Below are 26,968 nucleotides of genomic sequence, written 5' to 3' on the forward strand. Positions count from 1 at the left end.
AATAGAATGCACTCTCAAGACACAATAGCTACCTGTGAGCTGCTGCATGGGTATGATTTGTTTTAAATACAGTGACTATTTTTAGTTTTATGTGAACTCTATGTATTTAATGTATCCTAAACCTGCATGAATGACACATTTCAAGTTCCGTAAAATATAGTTTTAAATTTCTATCCTTTAAATTGTTTTCCTGTGTCGTGTTTTGTTTCTCTCTTTCTAATTATTGAAAATTCTTATATGCTTGTGTTGGCTTAAGTGTGATTATAAAGCATAGCACATGCATAATGCTTTTATTTGTTAAAGTGTTTTTGTGTCATTAACAGGAGCCATGCTTAGTCCAGAGATCTTCAGTGTATGCTAATACTTCTGGTAACCGAGAAAAAATTAAAGCTTGGATCAAAGAACAAGGTAAGATCTCCCAAAATGTAGTTATCTTTATGTGCTTTAATAATGTTTGTTAGCTAACTGATGGTGTATATTTTATTTTTAGCCCAAAAGTTTGATGAAGAATTTTTCAGTCTTGAGCAGCCAGGGTCAACACATCCTGCCATGAATGTCCTAAATAGGCTAACTATTGCTCTTGGACGTCTTGAATCAATGGTATGAAAACTCTAAAATGTGTAATTTTTTACCTTTGATTAATATCATTCATGGGTATGGAATGTGATGTATTCTTATTCCCCTCTACAGGCAGATGGCAGTCTAAAAGCACTTGTGGATATTCGCAGTGTTGTCATTGATAGTGATATTTCTTCATTTGAAGTAATTCATAGTGGTTTAGTTAGGAAACTGCTGCAGTACCTTACAACAGATGGTGGGGCTTTACCCTTTGGAAGTTGTACTCGAGAAGAACGCTTAAGAGCATTTTTGCATGTTTTTATGGGCTGTCCTGTGAGTATTATTTTCATTTTTATTTTTATTTCTCTATAGAAATATTAATTTCAGTGAAGTGTCATGCTTGTAAATAGTACGATATCTGTGCAAAATCTTTGCATGTGAAAAAAAAAAAGGTTTTTATATAAATACTCGATACTTTTTTAATAATATTATGAAGTACTATTAACAGTGTAAATCTTGAAACCATGAATGAAATTTCTTTTTTATGTCATAATTAACTTCTGAAACCCAAATTCTCTTCCAAATGTCTTGAAGCAAAAGTTTAGGTCGTATTAAAACTGGAGCAAGAGACCCAGTGGGATGAAACGTTTGGCTAATGAGGGACAAAACTTTTCTTTTTATGAACCTTTCCAATTTTTCCAGTTTCAGCGATTCAGAATTGGCGTTTAATGTGTCAGAGTTCTTCTCCCATATCAGTCCGAAAACATGCATTTGCAAACCTGGAGGACAGAGAGTATGTAGCTCTACCAACCTCTTAGATGAAATTGCACTTCTTTCATGATTCCATTGGCTGTCTTCATAAATGTTTCCAATTCTGGTGCATTTCATACATTCATAACATAATTGTCTGCATAATTTCTTCTTTCTAACAGTTCTTTAGAATATTGTAACTTGAAAGTGTCTTGGGACAATGATGATGAATGACTACTATTAATAATAAAAAAAAAAAAAAAAAGACTGCTGTTCAGACCGAAAACTCTTCGTCTGTAAGTCTTGACATCATTTTCATTCAAGGAAATTTGCAGGAATGCTGTTATGTCAGAAATTGCACCAACCTTAGACGAGAGAAATCTGGTTAAAATAATTGGAATTGTCACAATAAAGTTGATTCCAGTCTGTAAACATTGGCTCAGTGATGGATAGTTTGGGATCTTTGCAGAAAAGTCAAAGACGAGCCGGATTTTCGAAGAAGACATCACTGACATTTCTTTAGTAACTGAATAATAGGGAAGGTAATGTGATTCAAGCAATCACAATTTTTGGAGAACTTCCTCAATCATGCCTTCCTATATCCGTTCTTCAGAAACTTGCTTGTATTTATCTGTATCCTGTTTTCTGTATAACCAAAAAGACATTATCTTTTTTCCTTGGCAAACTTAGTTCGTGCCTTCCATCTGAACTTTGTTGTGCAGTTTCTTGAATGTGAATCATTACAACATTTTGCAAATTTTCTGTGGTATTTTACTCAGTAGAATCTCTAATACCAATGCAGCTCTAAGTTCAACAAAAATGAAATAGGTAATTCCTGAGAAAGCATACTAACAGCAGTTATATTCACATTTTGATGTTCTGAGTAAGTAAACTTTACCATTAACCCCTGCACGCCGACTGTCACGTCTACGTGCCAGCAACGAACACACTCACCTCCCGGCCGACACGCAGGCGTGCCAGAGCATTTTCCCGTTTACTACCGACTGTCACGTATTTGTGCCAGTATCCTGGAACGTTTTAGAAACTATAATTTCTGCCAAAAGATGGCACTGTATGTCCATATGGTTTCAGATACATGTACATTAGACCTTCTACTCAAAATGAGAGAAGCATGACTCGCATACACGTGTTTTTGATTATATAAACAAACGGGGAACTAAATGTTTCCGAATGGCGTGATTTATGACGTCTCTTTAAATCGCACGTGGTAGTTGTTTATTGTAAGTAGAAGATTTATATGCGCTAAAGCGTTGAGTATTTCGGTTTACAGTTCAGTTTTTAGAAAATAATTAGATCTTGTTAGACATGAATTCTTTCTGTTCTTACCGTTGCAATGTCGAAGCGTCGAAAATGTTTAACAGAGCATGAAATAGCAGAAATGATGCAAAATATTTCAGATATTGATTCTGAAATTCTGATATTGATTCTGAAAGATTAACTGAAAGATGTTTTCCAAAACTTTGTTCAGAAGAGACTGATAAGAAAATGAGACGACGATGCTTCGTTTGTTCACATTCCCGGAAAAATCCTCCAAAACGGCAAATGAGTTATTACGAGTGCAAGGAATGTAACGTAGGACTGTGTGTAGATCCCTGTTTTCAAATTTTTCATACGAAAAGAGAATTTTAAGTAATATGTTTAGTTTTCAGATGTATAATGTTAAAAGTAATAAAATGTGTAAAATATGCATTTAAACAAGAAATAAGGTAATTAAAGTATATATCTATAAAGCATAAGCCGTTTAAATACTCTATAGAGCATTATTAAACAATGTGTTTATACTTCGAAAATTTCATGGATTTAGGCTTAGTAGCAAAAAAGCCTCGGCCCTGGAGAGACACTCGTGCAAGACACTGCCGGCCTCCGCGATAAGTGCACGTTTTCGCTACCCGGCTCGAAGGGGTTAATATGCAATCCAATTTAGTCTTAGGTGATTAATCACGATGTCAGTTGTTCTTGCTTACCCGTAAATAGTGTGGCAACTACATCAGCTTATAACATTTATGCCGCTGGTGTTTTTGGTTTTACTATCCCCAAGGGAGAGCGAAAATTCCTGTTCTTTCTGAAAATCGAAACCTGACTTTTAGGTAAATTTTTTTAATGTAAGATTTTTGAGAACCCACATCTGAAATAAGCCTTGCTTCCATTGTGCCTTTTTCCCTTTAATAACTACAAGAGTCAAAAAATACTTCATTCGTTGTATGCACACACGAATGTGAAGTACAGTCAAAAGTCGTTAATTCGGACACCCGTAATCCGGAATGATATATAATCCGGACCTCAAAGCTATAAACTTTCTGCGCATGCGTCGCGTTGACGCATGCGTGTAAGACCTTTATGGCTGTGAATATGCGCGTGCGCAAAATGCATTTACGAATGGACGGTATAAGCTAAGCTAAAATTATCTAATTATCTATTTAGGTTAATGTTGCAGATTGCATTCTTCCTTAATCTTCAAATTGGATCCGGCTTATTATTTTTTGCAGACTGTTAAAGCAATTTTATAAAAGTAAGCTTGAACTTTCGATTATGTCAAATAGAATTTCTGATATATATTTACTAATATGTAAAGGATCTACAAAGCGAAAGTATGTTTCGAAGTCCATTAAACAAAAAGTGGAATTGCTGCAAAAAATGGATAAAGACATATCCTTTGTTTATCTTTAACGCTGTGGCGCGCAATGAATTGGAAGTTGGTCTGTCAGCACTATCCTTATTTTCAGGGCAGATGTTTTTATTTTGTTTTGTCTTATAATTCCTTACTAATTGTAGTATTTCATCTCGATGTACTCCGTCTTTGATATGATTTAAATCGAATTCCTCGTCATTATAATTCGCTTCCAATAGCGAAGAAAGTGACAGAGGTTATTGAAAACGAAAAAATTTCGATTCACAAATTAGTCAGTATTCTCGACACAGCAATTATAGGACTTGAACAGCGGAACTTTGTAACTGAACAAGAAATTGTCTGTTTATAGTATTAAAGAGAATGTATTATCACATAAAAAATGAAGCAACTTGAACAACTTACATTGAAAGAAATGTTTAATAAAGTAAACAAATAAATATTAAGCTTTGTTTTTGTAAATTTTGATACCCTTTAGATCATAATTGTTCTTTATTTCATAAATTACGGTTTCATATTTTTAATTTTATAATTTCTGCATGCCATCTTACCAGATTTAAACTGATGATCTATAATCCGGAAAAATCGATAATCCGGAATCGCCGAAGTCCCGACGAGTCCGGATTAACGACTTTTGACTGTATATGTAACCTTTTCATTAACACCTTGTTTTGATATTTCACTCGATTGATTACATTCTGAATTAGGGCACATGAATTTTAAATGTCTTATAGAGCAGCTATAACATTGATACTAGATGGACAGAATTTAGTTAAATAACCCTTCGTTGCACAAACATGACATAGACCTTTCCTTTTAATAACAACTTTTCATCCAACGGAATAAAATATGGTTTCTAACAGAATCGAGTCTTGTGATTCTTTAAACAAAATGCGCACGAAGTATCATCGTTTGAATTAAGACTAATAATTCTGATGAATCTTTCTTAATTTTTGCTCTTTCCCTTTGAGGGGTCATGAAATATTTCTGGTCTACTTTATATTTTCTTCTGTTTGAACTTTGTTTTCCGGAAAACAAAAGATTGCCTCAAAACTTGCTAAATTTTGCTTTCTAGGTTTCTTTTTATTTGCAGTTTGAATGAGTGTGAAACATTTACTGGTTTCTCTTAAGAAAAGCACATAACTTGATTCAACAGGAGGCTATAATATTATGCTGCACATTTCAGATGTAACTGTTAAGGAGCTCATTGCTCTCAGCTGAGTAGATAGTTTGTGTTATATAAGCAGCTCAAAGAATCTCTTTTATTTCTACTCGCATTGTTCAAAACGAGCTTTAATAGCTCTCTAACATAAAAATCTGGTAACAGATCTTTTCTGCCATACCTTTCGGTTAAACTTTCATCATTGAAAGAATAGTTTTCATCTGTCGCAGGAAGATTCAACTATATCCGTAGCTTCTGATTTCAATTTCATCAGTTAGATTAAATAGGGAAATTTATCTGCATTAGATAAATTTATGTTCTCATTGTGTTTCTAAATTGGCTCCAAAATCTTAACCAATCTTTTATTTCTTTTCCGAATTTGTAAACGTAAAGCTTTTGGTAATTTATTTTCTTGTAACAGTCGACTATTATGAGAACAAACTGTTTCGTTTTCACTCGATATCTTTTTCAACAAACTATCTAACACATGTTTGCCTCTTAGCTGAAATTTTAAAGCTTTTTCTCAATACTCTTAAACTGAAATAAAGTCAGTTTTGAAATCTTTTTCATTTTGTAAACTAAATATCTGTTATGAGTTATTTCTAAATTATCTGTCTTTTGTTTAAGTAAACCCAGACACGTTTCAGTTTCATCATACTCGACGCTATCATCAGTTAATATGCTTTCTAATTTATTATTTGAGCGGTTTTGTTTCTTTTTATTATTTCCATTTCTACCACCTTATTTATTCTCTTGAAATTTCTAAAACTTTTATTTTCAGTGCATCAAAATTACTGTTTAGGTATCAAGTTCAGTTATTCAATTATTCAGCCTTCAAATATTAAATATCAAATCTTCTCTTATCTGAAAAAAGATGATAGTAAAATCCAAAAATCTCCAAAATGCAAAATAATAAATCTCCTACCTTATCTAGCTTCTTGTTGCCATTCCATTTAAGCCACCCACATGGGGGGGGTGGTGCCAAAATATCAGTTTATTTTACTAATGTTGAAAAACTATAACAAAAATTTTCAGTTCAAAATTATAAATTTAGGAAAAAGGTTTCATCCTCCCTTTTTCCCCCAAGAGTTCAAAATCCAGGATGAGCTTATGAGGTAGAAAATCATCAAGCAGTACTAGAAGCCTATTTTTTGAGGGAAAAAAAAAAATTTATTCTCGTACTTTTTATGTGTCAAACCCGAAAACAAACGTAGCTGCAAAACACTACGTATCCGCACAAAATCTCACAATACTAAAAGAATTACAGCCAATGTCAAATGTATCTTTTTTTCTTAAAAAGAAAACTGAATTACTGTTACCAATGTTAATAAACAAAAATATGTATTCTTTTTGTTTTTGTGTTTCTTTCGCTTTTTGGAGGCCAATTTTGACAAGTAAAAATACTCATTTTATTACAAAAATGAGAGACACTTGCATGAATTGACTGGCTAGATTTTCTTTAAAGGCATTAGCATTTATAGACATCATTTAATTATATACATCAAAACTGCTTCATTACAACCTTGCTTCTTTTCTGCATATTTTCAACTGACTTCCGATCACAATATTTCTTGTGAGAAACTAAGGTATTACCTCTCATTTCCAAACAAAGTATTAACTGAAGTAATTTTTTACCATAGGTGGTGCTAAAACACTAAAATTGTTTCATATTACAAAATTGCTTAAAATATGTTAATTGTAGAAATGGTTGTGGAATGGATTTAATATGGGGAATCTCTCACTTTTGAGCTAAAATAAGATGCCAAAGAATGATTATTGGAGAAGCTAAAACTTTGGAAGAAGTTTCTATATTTAAACCTTCGAAACTGGTTCTGCAAATTTATGAATGTTATGGTGATTCTTGTTGCTTTAACTCCTTCAATAATCTTCTTTCAATATCTAATCATACATATGCAAAATAAATTTTGAAAATAGCTTTGAATCAGTGTGCTCTTTGAAAATAGCTTTTCACACACGTTTATTGCTAAGAGAAATTTTGCATGTAACAGCATTTATTAGGGTTTCTATAACAAGTTCAGTTATATATTCTTCAAAATTAGTAGTTCTAAAAGGATATTCATTCATTGGTGGCTCAAAAATGATTGATGAGTCATGGATGTCGCAGTTAATTTCTGTAGAGCATGAGATTACATCTGTAGTTGGTAACTAAATTTATTAAACATTTTGCATAAGCAAAAATCTTACTGATATTTCATTTATCTGGTAAATTTCATTTCATGATGTCTGGTCCTACTGTATTATTATCCGTCTTTACTATTTAATTGACATGTGTTTCTTTGACAGGTACTTAGATAAATTTTTAAATATATACCAAAAAATTAAAATTTCATACTAAATTTGGACTAGGAGAAATAGATATGCTGCTGACTTGCCCACTGATTCACAGCAATTAAGGTAAATATTAAGTGCAGTTCTGGAGAGAGACTATTTTTGAAACTCTTGGATAAAACTTCCCTCCTCCCAGTCAGAATGATCCATTAAGCGTATATCTGCATTCTTTTTTCATTTTTTTTTATCAAACTGTTGCACAATTTTCAAATGAAAAGCGAATTTGGGAGTAAAGAACACACTTGATACTGAAAGAAAGTAAGATTTGAACTAATCAGGAAGGATATTGAAAGAAAGTAAGATTTAAAACTACTTGGGTAATCATAAATAACCTTCAAAATATTTTTTTATTTACATTGGCATATCCGTGACGTGGCTGTGTATTTTATCTCTTAATTTAGTCTTAAAAACTGAAATGTATTTCATTTATAAAATATATTAATCTTTAAATATAAAGAATAATGAATTTGAGAAGGGAACAATTGCATTTGAAACCTAGTGTTTTGTCTTAACTAGATGAAATTTATAATTGAATGGATGTGTGCATTTCGACCTGCTTTATTCCCATTAATGTTTTAAGATTGGGAAATGCTTATTTCTACTTGCATAAAACCTGTAGTATTTAATGTTGTAGTAATATTACAGGTTTTAGAATAGTTAAATATGGTTCTAGTGAAGCTTTTTGGGGGCGGGTCCATATCTATGATTGTCATAAAAGGAGAAACCCACATTTAAATTATGTGGGCTTTACTTTGACTTAATGCCAATATTTCCAACAAAACAAAAATGAATGAAACTAAGAAATACACCAGTTTTTTTTTTTTTTTTCCAAGATTACTTTTAATGTGATCAGATGTTTTGTAAAGTGATGTATGTCTCTGAATTCTTTTAGCTGTTTGTGATGCCAAATTTTGATGCAGTCAAATTGAATTCATCTCCATTATCGGCTTTAGTAGCCAAATTGAATGCTTGTGTTAGTCAGTTGGAGCAGTTTGCTGTGAAAGTTCATGATCTTCCTGGTGCTGGAAATATAGGTGGCAGAGGAACGAGTGCGCTTAAGTTCTTCAACACTCATCAATTAAAAGTGAGTAGTTGCTGTATTTATATTTTAATTTCTCTTAAATACCAGATTCTGCAACTATGATAAGTGATTAGTAATTTTTTAGCTATTTTATTTTTACTGAAATTTTAAGTCTACTCTAAAAAATATACTTTTCTCAGTGTGCATCAGAATAACTTAAGAAAGTTTAAAATCTGAAAGTGATTTATTTACATTTCAGTGCTTGAAAATATATAAGAATGTGGAATTATGTGATCATATAATTTTATGCAAGTTGCATTTAATTAAATATAAATTTCTTAATCATTTCGATTATTTTCAAAGTAGAGGTATTTGAGCTGCTTTATTTATTTATTTGATCTTATTAATAGGGTGATCACTTACATCTACTCGAGATATGGTACTAAATGTAATATAACCTTACCAATAAAAATGTTTTCATTTTATTTTCTTTATCGGTCCATCGTGGGCCAAGACTGTTTAAATCTTGGCAAAAGTTGCTTAGAGGTTTCATGTTTCCTCCCTGTATGTAACATTTATCAAAGCATCCCTCCAGGCAGGTAGCCCGGATATGCTTTGCCTTAATTAACTAACCAACCTAACATTTTCTGTAATGATACAGACAGATATCATCCTAAAGATTGGAACATTATGGTAATAAAGATGAAGTTAAATAGTTATGCAAGTCTAGCTTTGAAAGCTTTGTAAATACCACTGTTAAGCTGCTCTAAAAAAGCATAGCTATTCAGAAGATTAAATATGCACACATAATGCTGCACATGTGTGCAAGTTGCTGAAATTATAGACTTGAACTTTGTAGTTATTTAAAAGAAATGCTTAAAAAATGTCCTAGTCTATAATTGTAGGTAATGCTAATTTTCCACTAACAGTAAATCAGTAGGTAAGAAATACTTCTCTAAAAAGCAAAATTTTAAAAACAATAAAATTTCTACTCTCCTGTCACAAAATCTTTTTTGTCCATTTATTTTGTTTCCTTATTCGAAAATTATGTGTCTTTCCAAATCCAAGCAGCATGGCAAGCAGATACATTTATCAACTCATTATGTTTTTACAAAGCACTTTCAGGAAGCTTTAAATCTTTAAATCACTGACTTGCTTAAATTTCAAAGGCTTATTTTATTGAAATAGTATTAAAATATGTTTTATTAACCTTCTTTAATTTAAAAACAATCATCTGCCAGTTTTAACTCTTTGAGGGAGTTCCTTCATATGAAACATTCAAATAGCATCATTTTAAAGCCTGATGTTTATCACAGTTTTGATAAATTAGTTATCAAATGTATCCAGGAAAAGTTTTTTTTTAATAATTTGCCACCTAATTATATGGGGAACTATTATGCATTACTTCTTGAGTACTTTCACAGTGTTAAAAACTTAGCTTATCCAGCTAGCAGATTGAAAGAACATGGTTGGAATCCCAGGAAGAGTACTGTTGATTTTTCACACTTCCTACTTCAAAAAACTGAATTGTCTCTACAATTGCATCAGAAAATTTTTTGTTGTTTTAAATCAGCTGTGCATGCATGACAGAGGTAATTGTTTTGAGCAATTATTAATGGTAGTTTAATAAAAATTACAATATTGGTTATTATTTATGTGTGTAACAAAATCCTAGCTTTGGCTGTTATTTAATTCACATACTGAATAATGTCATTTTTTTTTCTCTAAAATAGAATGCAAAAATTGTTTCGTGGAGCACTAAACCAAGTAAAGTCTGTGACTTTTGTTTAAGTTGGGCAAGCTGTACCTGTCTTTTATTTGTTCTTCCTTGGTTTGCATCTTGCAGTTGTCTCAAATATTGTATTTCTGTTTAAATAGGTAATGGTTAGAGTAGATGCTTGCACTACACCAAAATATTGTTGAAAGCTTCTTAATTTTGAAATATGTTTCTCCCCCTAATAGCAGTTTTGGAGGTTTGTAAAAGGCATCAGTATATTATGAATGCTGGGACCATATCATTGTCTGTTGTAAAATGACATTTATTTCTTGGTATTAGTGAGTTAATTTTTTATGGTTATTTTGAAAGAGTATTTCTTAGTGGGCTGCTAATGTAATGTGTGTGAATATTTTTATGGTAATTAGTTGTGGAATGCAGAATACTTTACTTTTTTCACTCTGGGGATTATCACAAATTTATACAATGCTGCAACATATAAAATTTAATTCAGTATTCAGCTAAATTGGTATAGGTAGCATGTTATTTTGTTAACTGGTAGTGTTTGTGATCAGAAGTCTAAAATTTTGATAGAAAGTGTTTAAGTGCTTTTTTCTCTTTTTTAGTGTAATTTGCAGAGACATCCTGGATGTTCAAATTTGCGACAGTGGCGAGGAGGGCCTGTAAAGATAGATCCTCTCGCATTAGTTCAAGCCATTGAAAGATACTTAGTTATAAGGGGTTATGGTAGAGTGAAGGTAAAGTATTCACTAAATTTTCTTGATGGAGTGCGAGATACCTAAAAAAATTGTTGTAGTTTGCTTTACATGATTTACTTTTGTTAAGCTGTATGATAAAGCTGATAAATTTTTACGAAGTCTGAATAATATAATTATCCTGTTGTAACGTTGCTTAAATGATTCCAAAATACCAGTATTCTCAAACATTAATTTATAATTTAAGTAAATATTTGTGAAAATAATGTGAAATATAAAGTCCTTGTAGGTCACCAATACTCCTGGTTTTTAGTTTTTAACCATTGCTAACGAGAATGTTTTCTGAGCAGTAAATTAATTGTGCAGATTTCTTTTCCCAATCCCTAATGATTTTCAGCACAGTTCTGTCGTCGTGGCAATCCTCCAGTGTCCAGAGCCACGTCTTCTGCAGGGGTTTTGATCCCTTTAATAATAATTCCACAGCCTATTAGTAACACTAGGATGCACATTCAGCACTATCGCAGCAGTGGATTATCTTGCACCAGCTTGCAAACTCCTAACAGCCCTCCAATGCATTTAATCTTGCTTCCAAACTGATGCATAGGTCCAATATGCTTCTTTTAAGGTGTTGTGGTGTGACTCCAGAATTGCATTTTATGTGACCTTTTGGTTACCTGATTGCATTTGCTGATGCAGCATCTACCTCATATGTAAATTATGTTTTAATTCTCACTTTTTACATTCTTACCTTTTCTTTTAGCATTTGCTGCTTATTTTTTTAGCATGATGTATATTATATTGTAACAAAGTTTGAATAAGATTTTACAGTTAGAATTAAAAAACAATACAGCGTGATTCCAATTATTTATGTCTGTCTGAAATCTTTGCTCATTTTTGGATGTAAATGAAATTGATTTTCAGAAATTTCAACAGGGCAAATTTAATGCCAGATTTTTCTTATACACATAAAACTTTATAACAAAATAACACATTTTGAAATTTATTTTATTGTTGAAATCATTTAGCATTTCTAGCAAATGATGACAGTTTCGTTATGTTGTAAACATGGATCGGTAATATGGAAATTTTTCATTTCACGTAAATCCTTTCTTTCTAAAATATATTTGAAATTAATCTCGACTTAATATGCTTAGCCTATGTACAGAATTTGTGTTAAACACATTTCAGATGCTGAGTTCTAATTTAAATCCATATAGTAGCTAGATATAGGTTTGTTCGTTCTGCTCCATAATCAAGCTTGTAAGCTAGCAGTAGCAAGTATAGACTGCTTGTTAAATAGCACTTATAGAGGTTTGTCTGGCATTCAGAATATGTGTTTGTAGCACATATTGCAAACAGTGCATTTATTTATTTTTCCCTTTTATTTAAAAGTGTAAAAATTGTTTTGAAAGTAATTTTGGTGATAGATACCAGTTTTTTCTATATAATATTTTAATGCATTTTTACCAGAGTTCTATATCTCTATTAAAGTATGTATTCCTCACATTTACCTGATTTTCTGTCCTGTTAAAGTTTCCCTTGAAATAGTATTATTTTTTTGCATATAATTGTAGTTTAAAAATATTTTGTGTTCTTTAAAACTAAGTACTTATTAAGGTATAGATGCATTTTGGCAGTTATGCATTTGCAAACAGTTAACTATACAAAATTTCTGTTAGTACAACTGGATATGTAATCAAAATACAAAAAGATATGATGTGAAACATGCAAAAGTCTCTTAATCTACACTGCCTTTCATCTCAGTGTGTATAGCTTATTGGAATTCTATCACAGCATGCAAGAATTAAGTTATAATGTCATTGCTTATAAATAATTTGCAAAATTCATTGCTTAGACACTGGCAAATTTCATGAATATCTTTGTTGAAATTTCTTTCCTCGAGTACCATAATTATTAATGATTTTCTACACACACATTGAGGCTAACCAGTATTCCTTACTTGTTGCTTCTATGTTCGGGTAAGAAAAAGTATAAATTTTTTAAAGGTTTTTTCATATTTTAACTTTCCATCATTTGCTCAATAGTGTTCATCATAAAGAGCTGAAACTATAGTCACTTAGTCTTCTCTTTTCAAAGAACATTGCCTAAAATGCACTAAAAATAGTCCTGCCATGCGAAAGGCAGGAAAACATTACAGCCACTGAAACCTCTATATGGCCCAGAATGCTTCTTTGAAATTTTTCAGAAATAAAATTCCAAATTTGCTGAAGAGGGTAGGAATGAAGTTTTGGAGGGGGGCTAATTTAAAATTTCAGGATTTTGAATTTGATATAAAACTTTTGTTCTTTGCTTATTTTCTTGAATGTGAATTTTATTTATACCCGTCCAGAAAGGGCTGATCTTCTCAATTAAGCGTGACAGGATAACTAGTACAAATTAATTTGGGAAGAGGAAATATATATTTTTCTGCAATTTTAATATTTCTTTTGAATTTAATATATTCAGATGCATATAAGTTAAATTATTTACTTAGAAATGGTGTATTTTGATTTCCTCCTTTTCTTCAGTGTAGTGAATTTGAAAGAATTCAGTATTATTTTCAGCATGCACCATCATTTACTGTTTTTCAGTCTATAAATTCACTTTATTGTTGCCTTCTCCATAAAAGAATGGTTTCCACAGCCTCAAGGTGGTTGGACTTCTTCACGGAGAGCAACTGGGGGGGGGATCTGAGGGTCTCTTACCACTCTCCCCTACCACCAAACCACACGTGAGGACTTTCGGCTTGCCTTATATTTAGAGTGCCCCCGTGCCAGACACTATAAATATACAAATGTTGATGCTTTCTGTGGCATTCGAACCTGTGTCATTTGGTACTGCAGTGTACTGCTACAATCACAGTAGACCTTTGAAGCACTAATCGCTTTTCATGTAATATTATGGAATCTGTTTTACTTATTTGAAGATTTTAAATAGTAGCAAGATGGTTTAATGTGTATCTCTAGAAAATTTTTGGTTCATTTGTAATGCTGTGTAAAGTACTGTTTTTAATAATGGAAATGTACAAAATAAATTATTCTTTTTTTTTAAACCTCAGGATGATGATGATGATGGAAGTGATGAAGAAAATTCAGATGATGACATAGATGACACAATGGTAACGTCGGATATTTTGAAATTTCTTAAATATGCATAAAATTTTTCAACTTTGTCTGGTTTGTTATTTTTTTAAAGCTTGACTGGTTCTTTCTCCATTTTTTTTAAATGTTATGCTTATTTAAAATCTTGTTGGATTTTTAAAAACCTAGTGGTCTGTATTAGCTATCTAAATATCTTGGTAAATGATTGTCTACTTAAGAATAAAATATGTAAGCAGCCATAACAGTAACTCGGATTTTATTGCACCACTGATTTTAGGCAAACATTAATGCACAATACAAAAGTTGAAGGTTTATGCTAACTTAACAAACCAGTTTACTGTTGGTCTTCATATTTCCTTATGCTTAATCAACCAATCTGTAAGTTTTCAGTCTCCTAAAGTTACACTTATCTTTAAAAACAGGCTGTTAAAATTATGCCTTAATTAACAGCACAAGAATTATTTCCCAGTAGTGTCAAGCGCTTCAACCACAGAAAGCTTAGCATTAGCTTTATTTCAGAGCCTTCCACTAAGATAAGTTCTCATAGCATTTTGAAGGGAAGCAGATTTGTAAAGGATTTGCAACATATTGCTGGGGTTTCTGTGCCTTGTCATCACAGTTCTAGTTTTTAATTGGAGTCTGCTTAGAATAATTTTCTGTGTATGAACAGGAATGTGTATGGAATTCGAAATAATTACAAACACTTTAAACAAAATGGCATTTCGGATCTGCTCATATCCAGCTGTGTTTAAACAACGTTCTTTAGTTACATTTGTTTAAATACTCATTTTTATATTTGTTTGATTAATCTTCCATTCATTAGGACTGCATTAAGATCATTAAAAAAGATATTAAACGATAAAATGATATGCATCGTGTGACAAATCTCGTGCTCAAGTAAAGGCGGTGGTCCCACTCAGAATGTTAATATATTCTGATAATTAGGAAGGAATATTGTTAAATTATTCTCTCCTGTTTGCTGAAAGGAAATCTACTTGCATACTTAGTGATGTTTAAAATATATTTAAATTTTAGGCTGCAATGATGATAAACCAAGGTCAAGGAAGACATAAGTTACAGTTCTTGATAGGAGAAAATGTGCTGCCCTATAATATGACTGTCTATCAAGCAATCCGGCAGTATGGTAGTTCTGATGCACAGTGTTCAGATGGTCCAGATACTGATACAGATTCTGAGAATCCAATGGGATATACCAACATATGGGTCCAAACACACACAATATGGTAAATTTGTTTTTAGTATTTCTATTTCTCTTGTTGAAATGTTGAACTTTATGCTTTTTATGTTGTCTAATTCCAGCAGTAAGTAATTAAAAATTATGGAGAGAAAGTAAAAAATACCTTGTAAATTAACCTTTGGGGATTTTCATTATTAGGTAATTCTGAATAAATCCCAAGGTATTTTTATAAATATTTTGTGGCAGATATCTCAGAAACCTATTTAAGAAAATAAGTTAATATCAGAATTCTTAGTTGAATGAAATTGAGTAAATATTGGTACAACATGAAACTAACTTAAATATGTGCATTTAAAAATGGTAAACCAATTGTGTGCTAATAAAATTATAGTTGTCTCTTAGTTTAGACAACATAGCAGTTTGGTGGGCATGAATGAGCTCAGCTCATCTGAACGATTTCTGCCTAAATGCCTGTCCGAGGAGCAAAGCAGATCCTTTGCCACAGTGTGTGCACTGGAAATAACTGAATGCTCTTCAGATGAAATATCAAGCTGAATTTAGTGACGTACATGGTGTTAAAATGTTTTGCGTACTTAAGAATATTGCTTTTCATCTATCCCCCTCCTTCTCATTCTTTTATCTCGTTACTGAAATTGTAGTGCATATCAGAAATGTTATATACTTTTATTAATTAATGAATTGGATTTCAAAATGAACTGTAATAAATGATGCTAGGACTATCAAGTTCTGAAACGGTTAACATAACTTGATAAGTCTGTAAGGCTGAATGAAAAATGAGCAAAGATGTTGATTTTGACTGCGGCTGACAATCTTATGAAAGTACTGAATGTTCTCCAGCTTCCAATCAGTTGAATTTACTAGTGATGTTGGAGTGTAACGAAAAATATGCCTTTTAAGAGACATAATAAATAGCTCTTCTTTAGCAAAATTTAAACTCTAGCTTTCTGTAGTGTTGCTGAAACCAGTACCAATTTTAAAGACAACTATGGTGAAAATAGCTGTCATTTCCAGTTGCTTCTGCTGCGAGGTATTTTACCAAGTCGAAGAGCAATCACTGAAAATTTTGCTAACTACTAAAGAGTAAATTTAATTGGGCATCATCTACCATGAGGGCTAAAGGCTTTTTTGTCAGTCATTTGAGATTGTTATTGCTTGCATTTTTATCCAGCTTGGGGGTGGGTGATTTGATGTTTTACATGTTTTTCTTCCTATCATTCCATCAGAATGCTGTCTGTCGTGTATTTAAAGCAGGTGTGATAATGCATTCTTATGACATCTGTTAGAATGAACTTTCTTTTGAATTCAGAAAATTGAATTCTGTTCTTTGAAGAGTAGTACTACTAAATTATTTTTTAGTATTTCCATTTTATAGATCCTGCTGTTTCTGATCAGTATGCTGAAATTATCAAGTTAAAAAGTGTCTTGTTTTTTATTCATTGCATGATATAGATGTGCTGATAATGAGATTGACTGCCTCATGATGTAATGTCATTTGTCTTAAACATTTCAGAAATGAGTCTCTGTTTTTAAAACTGCTACAGTTTTTTTATGTGTTTAAAATTAGTCATGGCATAAATAATAAAAAGCAGTGTTTGTGCTATGGTTTTAGAAACGTACTTCAAACTGAAAATTTTGGCAGTGTTCAAGTAATCACCAGCTGATATGGAATGAATGGTTTCAGGGAAAAGTTTTTATTTTAATTGCACTGAAAGTTTTCACTGCCAAAAAAATTTGAAATATGAAATAAGCAAGTTGCAACATTTGCTGTGGCTTTAAAAATTCTTGCATTCAATTATCATAAATAGATTTTAAAGAAGTGAAGTGAATTTTTTGTTAATGGGTTTTGACTCGTGATAGCAGCATTGACTTTTGATTTGACTTGCTTGATGTGCAAATTTGTAAATATCTGATATGTTTTTCATGGCTATTGTTTTGAAAAGGCTGTTACGGTCAGTAATCATGTATCTGAGGATAACAGTATGATGCTGCAGGCAGAGGAAAATGTGAGACATTGTAATATGTGGAAATTCTTTGCTCTTGAATTAGCCTTTCTGTTATGGTTGATTTACAGCTGTTAAAAGCATTTTGACTTGTAATGGATAAGGGAATAAAACAGCTAAAATGCCAAATAATTAAATACCTATATAGGTAAGTAACTGAAGGTTTTTAATAGTTTTATTCTTAAATTTAATATTAGCATGGTTTAACATTTTATTACAGTTTTTAATGTTTTATTAACACATAAGACTGGATAGTTAGGTATGATTAGAAAAAAGTCTTATGGTCTGCCCCAGTTAAGTAGAAAAGAATCTTTTGGTACTCTGAGATTAACACAAATGTCTTGATGTGTCTTATTCTATCTGAAGTAGCCCTACCAGTGACCAAGTGGTTAAGACTGCTGAATACTGGGAATTCAACATGGTTTGAATTCCAGGTGAACAGGCTAGATATATCATTGTTTTTCCCCATGCCTAACATGAATATAAGCTAGTTTTCCTTAGAAAGTCATCCACATCATTTCTCCTCAGGCAGATAGCCCTCGCATGCTTTGCTATATCCAAATAACGTAACATAAAGTCCAACCAAATTAATGTTCATATTTTATTGGATAATTTAACTATACATAGGGTATTTTGAGTTAAAAATTTATGCAGATTTGTATTTGGATTAATGAGTTGCATCCTTGTGATTTTTAGGTATCGACCAATATCGACTGAAGAATCAGACTCTCCTTTTGTAAGCAAAGCAGCTACAGTTTTAGTTCGAAATCATGCTCCTGCTCTGATTCATTCTAGTCATCGTGGTAAAGCAAGCACTTCTGGAAATACTTCTCCAAAGAAAAAGTCTGATGATATTTGGAATGGTAAAAAGGCATTTTTGATTTTACATGAAACAGTTTAAAATATTTCCAAATTTGTTTTCTCTCTGCTTTCCAGTTGTGCACATATTAAACATTTATGTTTTTATTTCATTTGATTATACTGAATTTAGTTATATTGGGTAAGACTGAATTTAGTTATATTGGGTAAGGGAGTCTTCGGGAAAGATTTCCTAAGAACAGACATTATTTGAGGGAAACTGGCCAATGATGGGGGAAGAAATGTCTTTTTGGGGTAAGTCATAAAATTAAAGTGATTATGCTACTTTTAAAGAAAGAAAAAGAGTTAAATTGCGAAATATTTTGTAATTATAAAAGTGCATTTTGTTGACTGAAAAAGATCATTTTAAACAGTCGAGGTGTATGATATAAAGCTGTGCAAGAAACAGGTGCATACAAGATTTACCATCTGTGATTAGCTTTGGTTTAAATCTCACTCAATCTTTACTATTTAAATCTTTAGTGTAAATCAAAATTCTAATTAAAGCAATGACTTTTTATAGTATGTAAGTGCCTACCAGTGGCTTGGGGAATGTTTCTGAATGCTTACAAATTAAGCAGATTTCCTGACTATGGGCTGGCTTTTTGATTTTGTGTTTAACAAGTACATAGCTGGTTTCCCTTAGAATGTCCTTTTATGCAGGCATCCTCACCATTCAAACAAAATGTCCCTTGTATAATGTTGTTCATAATATAATAAACAATGTCCCTGTTATAAGATTAAATTAATGTAATCTGTAGAATTTAGAGCCTATGCTGAGTATGATACTCGGGTCATAGTGAGAATGCACCCTCAAGTTACAGATGGTAGTTTCAGTTTTGGGCAGCACAGTATGGCTCCTTCCATGAATTTCCTCATGTGTCCAAGTTCATTGCAAATATCCACCATTCACCCTTTGTAAAGTCCTTCATGTAAACACCCTTTGTTAAATATATAAACATAAAACCACCTTATGTTGAATACATAAACTCTCAGCATTTAGTCATGATCAACCAGAATTTCTTTACATATGCTAAAATGTAATTGTATTAATTTGGAGGTGTTCAGTATGCACTCTAATAAAAACATGCATGCAACTAGAAAAAAATCATAGATGGTGATGAAACTGGTCACAGACATTGTAGTGACAGTGAGAATGCTAAGAGAATCATCAGCAGGATATATTGTGGTAAAAGCAAACCAGAACTGTTACATATTAATAATGTATAATGTCACCTCAAGTGTGGATGAGGAAATGCACACAAGTAACTAATCATGTCCTAAGGGATGTCCTACTAAATTCAATATAATTGTGCAGCCAGGTCAGATTTGTTTTGCAGTGGTTGCAGCCAGTAGATGACCATGTTCCAAATGCATTCAGTCCACCAACAGCCAAGTAGTAAAATCACTGAACATTGGTAGCTTCGTTCTGGGTTCGATTCCAGCCAAATGGGTGTTTTCAGGGTATTCCCCATGTGTAATGTGCATACAAGCCAGTTTCCCTTAGAAAGGTCCTCCTCAAAGGCATCTATCCACTTAGTCAGATAGGCCTAGTGTGCTTTGCCATAATCAACTAAACCAAGCCAAACATGTTCAGTGGGTGAGACGGAAGGCCGTGGCAGGGTTGCCATGGTGAAGAGAAAATATGTATCAACATGCTACTTGAGAGCAGGCATTATCAGGTTGAAAACATTCCCTCCAGCATGTCTAGCAGCATGGATACTGCAACAGGCTGATTAAGCTGACTAGCTGTAATACTTGGTAGTATGTGACTCCACAACATAGGGTTGGCGGTATTTGCCTAACCACCTCTAAATGTCTTACTGTTTCATCATTTTAATCTTCATGTCTGACAATCCAGTTCCTAGATGAAGTGTTCTCTCTGAACTCGGTTTATGACTGTTGTTAGATCATCAAGGTTTCTCATGGCTGTGACCAATCATACTATCATGGAAACTAGACCAAATTTTTACACAATAATTTTTTTTTTTTTTTTTTAAATCTGCTGGCTTGTTCCATTGCCAAAAGCAATATGTGCATTCACTGACTGTGCATGGTTAGTGATGCACATAGCTGGGCTTGGTACATTTGCATATCAGTTTTTCCATTTTGATTATAGCATGAAACTAAATCAGATACATTAAATACTTGTATGTGTTACCTGAGTTTGTGCAGCAGGACTGAGAAGGTTAGAATAAATGGAGTAAGCCTCCTCTGTATGTCCGATGCAAGGAAATGTTATGAAGTATGACAGTTTGTCATACTTCATAACATTTCCTTGCAGTTGCCCACTTTGTTTCACTCATATATAATATGGCATGCTGTTTCCTTGTTCTTCCAACATTTCCTGCATATAGTGTCTTGTTGAAAAAGTTCCAAAGTATGAAGGTGTTTTCTGAAATAGTACTGCTTCGGGATGAAGCCCACAATTATTTGTATCTTCAGCCTTGAGCACCCAAGAATTTCAGAGGCAGTCTTATCAGAAGGTCTGACACTTTTAGCATGTTTTTGTCCAGAAGAATCAAGCCAAACTTTAGTCATCTCCTGTTTTTCCCCTTTTAAGGAGGATACTATTTTCTGTCTTCATATTGATACCATAAAAGGGTTCCAGACCTATTGGATTAAAAGACAATCCCTGTTTTGCAAGTTCATCTGCCTTTTCATTACCTTCAGTTCCTGTATGTCCAGGTACCCAGATTAGAACTACCTTGTTCCTGGTTGTGTCTTAGAAGTTCCTTGAACATCTTGGGTTTCTGCATTCCAGAACAGTCTCTGATTTCATTTGAAATGAGCATAAAGCCTTTAGGGCTGTTTGACTGTCACTAAAAATGAGAATCTGCTTATCATCATAGTCTTTTCTTATATTTATTTGTAGACAGTTTGTGATAGCAAGAACCTCTGCCTGCAAGACAGTGGCATACCCCCGAAGACCTCTAAAGAAATTAACTTTGGTTGATATAGCATGTACTCAGTCTTGAGAGGTTGTCATTCTTTTTTCTGTCTGTGAACCGATTACATCATTGGTATTTAAATTGAGCATGTTGTCATTCCATTCGTCCCTAATGGAAAAAACTACCTCAAATAGCCTGTCAAACATATAAGTCATTTCCATGATGTGTGAAGGCACAAGGAGAGTAGAATCTTGAATTTTTTTAGTAATATTGATATGACGTTTAGCAGTAGGCTTGTCATACCATTGATTTTGTAGCATCATTCTATGTGCAGTCATTCTAGCGGCACTGCAAATGAAGATGTAAAAGGGAGTCAGATCTAATATGATCTTTAATGCTCTGGTAAGTGCTGAGGGCACTGCACGTGTGATACACGCTCAAGCTAATCTTTGCAGACTTCCTAGCCTGTCCTTCATAGCTCTCTGCTGCACCTTGCACCACCATATCACAGGAGCATAAGTAATAATGGGTTTGATAATACACCCAAAACATCATTTTTGGCTGTAAACCGCTGTTTTTGCCGAGCATACATCTACTCGTCATGGTTCATTAAGTATTTCACCTCAGAGGTCATGTTGATCTAGACATCAAAGAGTTTTGTAATAAAAAAAAAAGTACCATTTTCTTTTATGTGTGAATGGTACATGACTGGTTTTCTATGGACTCACCATCAGATACCTCTCTATGCACCGTTAAGTCCAATGTAAAATCTATATCCTCTTTTACCAAGAACAGCTGCATCCACTTCAGGCACACAAAAGACAATGGTGTGTCCCGATGGGTCATTCTTAATATGAAGAGTATTCCACTTGGAGTGAGCCCTACGTTCTGCACAAATCTTTTTTATGACCTCTTTTAGCAATGGTTTTTGTGGTCTTGATAAGTTTCCTTGCCTCACTCACCAGAAGTTTTTGCTCTTGCATGGGGTTCATTTCACAGACTGTCTGTTCCAGCCATTTATACCATCTGTTTATTATTTATTTTATTTTATTTTTTGGTCTTTGTTCATTTCATTTGTTTTGTTATTTTAACTTGTAATAAATATACTGTATTTCCTCACATATCTCCCTTTTTTTTCTAATTTTATTATCTTGAACTAAAGTCGGGAAATTTACATAATTTCTAAAGTACATGGTGATAGTAAGGGAATAGCAAATGAAAGGTCCCCCCCCCCAATGTCAGATTGTGAACAATTGCAAATGTAACCCAGTCCATTAGTCTGTACAAGGCTGGATGTGGTGGTCTCTTTATTAGAGGCACCTAATAGGTGGGCCACCGTCGCCTTTTCTATGAAACGGACGGACAGTTACAACCATGCCTTCTCCGGGATTCGAATCCAGGCCCTTCGGCATCGCAGTCAGCTTCCCTGACCACTATACCGACTGCGCTGCATAGTAGGTGGTTATGGATAAACTACAGTTAACTTCTGCAACATTTCTTTAAAAGGAACCTTCATTCTGATAAGGATCCATAGTAATATTAACGTTACCATATCTCATATATCTTCATTTCTGCTTTCCTGTAACTTAAATCTCACCCATTCTTATGGTGGTTTCTGCTACTCTTTAGACCTCAAATCATCCAATGAATAATTAGACAAGGTGAATGTGCTGACTCTGTGAAATCATAAAAACACTGTAAGTTCATGTTTTCTTTGCTGTTATAAATCGGTGGTTGTAGTAGGCTGGTATTTTAAGTTCCACAGTTAGAAGGGAAAGGTTCAGCAGGACTTCTACCTCAAGGATTGCAAGGATTTGTCTGTGCTAATAAGAAGAAAACATTCGTTATCTGAACAAATCTGTTGTAAAATTTAGGTGAGTTCATTCTCTAACCACTCTGAGGAAGGTAAAAATTATATTTAAGTTTTCAAAATCTGGCTCTAAAAAGCTGGGGGGGGGAGAATATGCAAGGAAATACAATATATTATAGCATTTTGTTAAAGTTTTTAACATTTTAAATTGAAAAGATGAGTGAAAATTGATAAGCATAAAAGATTTTTGAAGGCCATCTTAAAAAATGGCAGTTAAAAACCAACTTTTATCATATTAAAAAATTTTGTGCCTGTTATGAATAAAAAATATTAATTTATGTGGATCCTTTTTTTCATCCATTGAGTGACTATGATTTTTTTTTTTCAGATGGTGCTGTTCCTGAAGTTGTTTCCCCACTGTCTTTATATTTGATTCCAAACCTTCCAGATTCAATAACAGTCCAAGATCCATCATTGGAAGTCATTTGTTTACTACGAGTCATTCATACTTTGAGTAGCCATTGGGGTGCATTATATCAGGTAATTAAATTTTTTGTAGTTCAGTTTAACTACAGAGCTATAATATTTTTTAATCAAAATACAGATGGAATTAAAATGGAAAGAAAAAAAATGTTCATACATTCAGGAATCGCAACGTGAATATTTGTGAAAAGATACTAAATAAGGTTACTTGAGTAGCTTGGCTGTTCTAAGAAAAATTTCTCGTGCATTTCACTGAAGTTCCTGAAATGCTCAATTTTTTTAACCTTTTCTTTACTAAAATGATCCAGTATGTATATTTTCTAGGTTTTTAAGTCTGCCAATTTAGCAGTCATTTCCTCTCTCTGTATATATATACGTGTGTATGTGTGAAGGTTCTGCCATTCTGTTCCACTTTGATTCTAAATGAATTCAGCTTTGTGAACTCTAGAATTATCATCTTGGTAAACTGAATATGTCGTTTTATTAGAATCCTGCAAATCTAGTAAATATTATCTAATCATCGGAACTGTTTGCACTCTTGTTTAAATGTTGTTAAATTATTCACATCTTGTCACATCATCATTTGCCTAACGAGAAATTTATAACCAATCTTAATTTTTTAAAACACGTTCTCATTCAGAACATTATCTTTTATTTTCAGTCCACTTTGGCATAATGATTCATTATACACACATAAAGGTGTACTTTTACTGACATGTTTGAACTTCTGTAGTTCCTTGATACCATGTTCTTTTGATAAACGAAAAGCTTTATAGCATTGTTTTACTAGTAACTTACATCCAAGTATTTTTTATATTTCCGAAATTTCTGTTCAAATAGTCCTTTAATTTAAAGAACATACACTTAATATATTTAGAATTTAAATATTCTAAGTACCAAGTTGTTATTAGCATATTTAAATTCTAAATATAACCTGAGGTTATACATCACATAGAATGTATTGTATAACCTCAGGACATAGAATCAACCATCACATAGAATGTGTTGTATATATATTTTTCTTTGGTGTCTGTACATCATTTTACTCTATTTTTGGTCAGAAAAAAGTAACTTTCTCGATACTTAAAATAATTTTCCATCTAAACTCAGCTTTCCAATAGTTATTAAAACTTGAAATTATTGTTGTAAACTTATTTATATTTTTATTATTTGTTATAACATTTTTTTAACTTGACGTTGAAGAAGCTTTGGAAGCTTGGTTTTCATCTTGCTCTAAGTAAATATAAGCATGCTGTAGAATTTGTTACATATACCCCCTTGTTGTCTATAAATTAGTGCTCATTGCTGTTATAATTGAATGTCTTTCTGCAATAGATGAATTCATGGAATCCTGCAATTCCACAAACAGAATTCTTGAACTCCAAGCTTACAGCTAAAGCTAATCGCCAACTTCAAGACCCTTTAGCAATCATGACTGGAAATGTTCCTGCTTGGCTATCACAAATAGCATATGTTTGGTAAGTAGAAAAAAGTTTCTCATCCAAGGATAGTTATTATAACATGAATATGTGTTTTGTATCTAGACATGCTTTAGTTTAGGGAAATGTATAAAAATTCTAAAGCATAAGCAATTTATTCTGAGAATTTATTTCAAAATTAGACTGTTAAATTATACTAGATTTCAGTATCAAAACATTGTGTGAATCTTGTTCCTATATTGTTCAGTATCAAAACATTGTGTGAATATTGTTCTTATATTGTTATTAATATTATTGCTGTAATTTGTTTGTGTAAAGAATTTTCTCCACAGTTCCATATATTCTTTTCTTAGGTTATGTCTGTTAGCATTAATGGAATGGCTAAAGCTCTCAGACAGAATTCATTTGGCTTATGAGATAATGGTCCTCAGTCCATATTTACACGCAAGGAAAAAAAGGTCTGCCAAAACAAAGATTTTGTTAGTTTAATAGCAATCAATGGATAAAACATAATCTTCACATCATGACAAATCCTTTTTAAATCTGCGAATGGAAATTTCTTCTTAAATCTACCATTGTGAAGTCCTGTCAGGATATCCTAGAACAGAAATTATGAGATTCCTTTAAATTATGAAATTTAACATGCCAGGCTTTGATTTATCATATGATCATCAGTACTAGAAGAATAGTTCCTAATTTCCACAATAATAGCCAGGATTTTCCATCTCGTTCATGTGGTTGGTCACTGATCACCATATCTTAACTTTATCAATGAATATCACTCCCATCAGCTCTCTGTACTTATTTTCTAGCCAGCTTTCCACCTGCATGAATTTCCTTATTTCTTTCTCCCATCATCTAAGGAACTACTTTTCCTTTCCTCCTGCATCACTGTTCATTGATTGAAGTCTCATGGCAATGTGTGACACCCCCTCACTTATTCCCTAATGGAGGAGATTGACCAATATAGCTGCTGCAAGTTTCCGAATATGGTGTGGCATCATGCACCAACCTTTGGGCCACCTGACACAAATGAAATCCTTTCTCCTTGATTAAATAATTCTTGATTAAGATGGTTAATTAGCTAGAAGTTATGTATTTATTGATACTTTTCTTCTTTACAGCCCATTTCTTTTCCCCTTTGAAACAAGACATCTCTTGTTTTATGTCACTTCATTTGACAGAGATCGTGCTTTGCAGAGACTACTTGACATGACACCTGAAATGAGTAACAGTGACAGTAGTGAACGTGTTACCCCCAGACTTGATAGGAGAAAGGTATTTTTTCATTTCAAATATATGTTGTTTCTTCCCCCAGTTTAACATCAAAATGTTCTTTGTATCAAAAGTTCAACTGGAAATATTCTTTTCCTGATTGCAGGAATTAAATTTGTTAATCTAAACATATATGAATCAGTATAGTCATTTTATTAGTAATTTACGTTGTTAAAATATGTTTCCAGCTGATTTGAAATTCCATTTTAAATCATAATTTTTTAGTTTGTATTCGCTTAAAGCATATATACTTTTCTTTAAAATATTTTCAAGTTTTATGCCAAATACAGTGCAAAGTCCAAAATCTAGAATCTTTTGGACTTCTTTGATTTTGGAATTTTTGCATTTAAATCACAAGATTAAATCTGGTAAGATAAAACTAGTATAAATTATAAAATCAAAAAATGGGAAATCGTTATTTTTTAATTGAAGGGATGCCGAATTTACAAAAAAACTCAGCATTTATGTTTGTTTTATTAAACATGTCTGTCAGAGTAAAATGTTTAAGCTCTTTTTTGGGTATGTATTAGAAAGTGCTAATTTTATAAATAGTCATAAATTCTTGTTCAATTCAATGTTCTATTGTTCAAATCTTGTAATTGCTGTGTCAAGTATTTCAACTAAACTATCATTTGAAATCTTTTCTTTCTCAGAAACCTCTTAGTCACTTTCTTTATTATGAGTAGTGATATTTTCAGGATTTAAAGCTGTATGACACTGATTGGGGCATTGTAATCGTAATGGGAGTTTTGAAACATTTCTTTACAAATTTTATTAACAGGAAAATCACACCTTCTGTAGGATTCGAAATATACATCAAAAGAAGGTTGTTGTTTTGCTTAATCTTGAAATCACACTTTCTGAAGCCCAAACTGTGCTTAGTGCCATTTTCTTTTTCCAAGGCCGCTGTAAAAGGCAAGTACCAAATATGCTTTCACTTCCCAGTTCCTGGTACTATAGCTTCAGAAGCTAGAA

General features: G+C 32.7%; 1 protein-coding gene across 15 annotated transcripts in view; it reads left to right on the forward strand.

Moving 5' to 3' along the window:
• Positions 1–26,968, forward strand: part of LOC118182554 (E3 ubiquitin-protein ligase TRIP12-like) — a 400,228-nt gene that overhangs the window by 347,641 nt on the left and 25,619 nt on the right. For all 15 annotated transcript variants that reach the window (XM_085809626.1, XM_085809623.1, XM_085809627.1 and 12 more), the window contains 11 exons: positions 324–408; positions 491–600; positions 691–891; positions 8,359–8,550; positions 10,828–10,959; positions 13,976–14,035; positions 15,054–15,262; positions 17,934–18,100; positions 23,185–23,336; positions 24,615–24,757; positions 25,843–25,996. In XM_085809626.1, the coding sequence (XP_085665752.1) occupies positions 324–408; positions 491–600; positions 691–891; positions 8,359–8,550; positions 10,828–10,959; positions 13,976–14,035; positions 15,054–15,262; positions 17,934–18,100; positions 23,185–23,336; positions 24,615–24,757; positions 25,843–25,996 (1,605 nt within the window). The remainder of the gene's footprint in view (positions 1–323; positions 409–490; positions 601–690; positions 892–8,358; positions 8,551–10,827; positions 10,960–13,975; positions 14,036–15,053; positions 15,263–17,933; positions 18,101–23,184; positions 23,337–24,614; positions 24,758–25,842; positions 25,997–26,968) is intronic.

The sequence above is a fragment of the Stegodyphus dumicola genome, chromosome X2 (assembly GCF_044657685.1).
Source record: "Stegodyphus dumicola isolate Sdum_Otavi_A_Nest chromosome X2, ASM4465768v1".
In the NCBI taxonomy this organism is placed as follows: Eukaryota; Metazoa; Arthropoda; class Arachnida; order Araneae; family Eresidae; genus Stegodyphus; species Stegodyphus dumicola.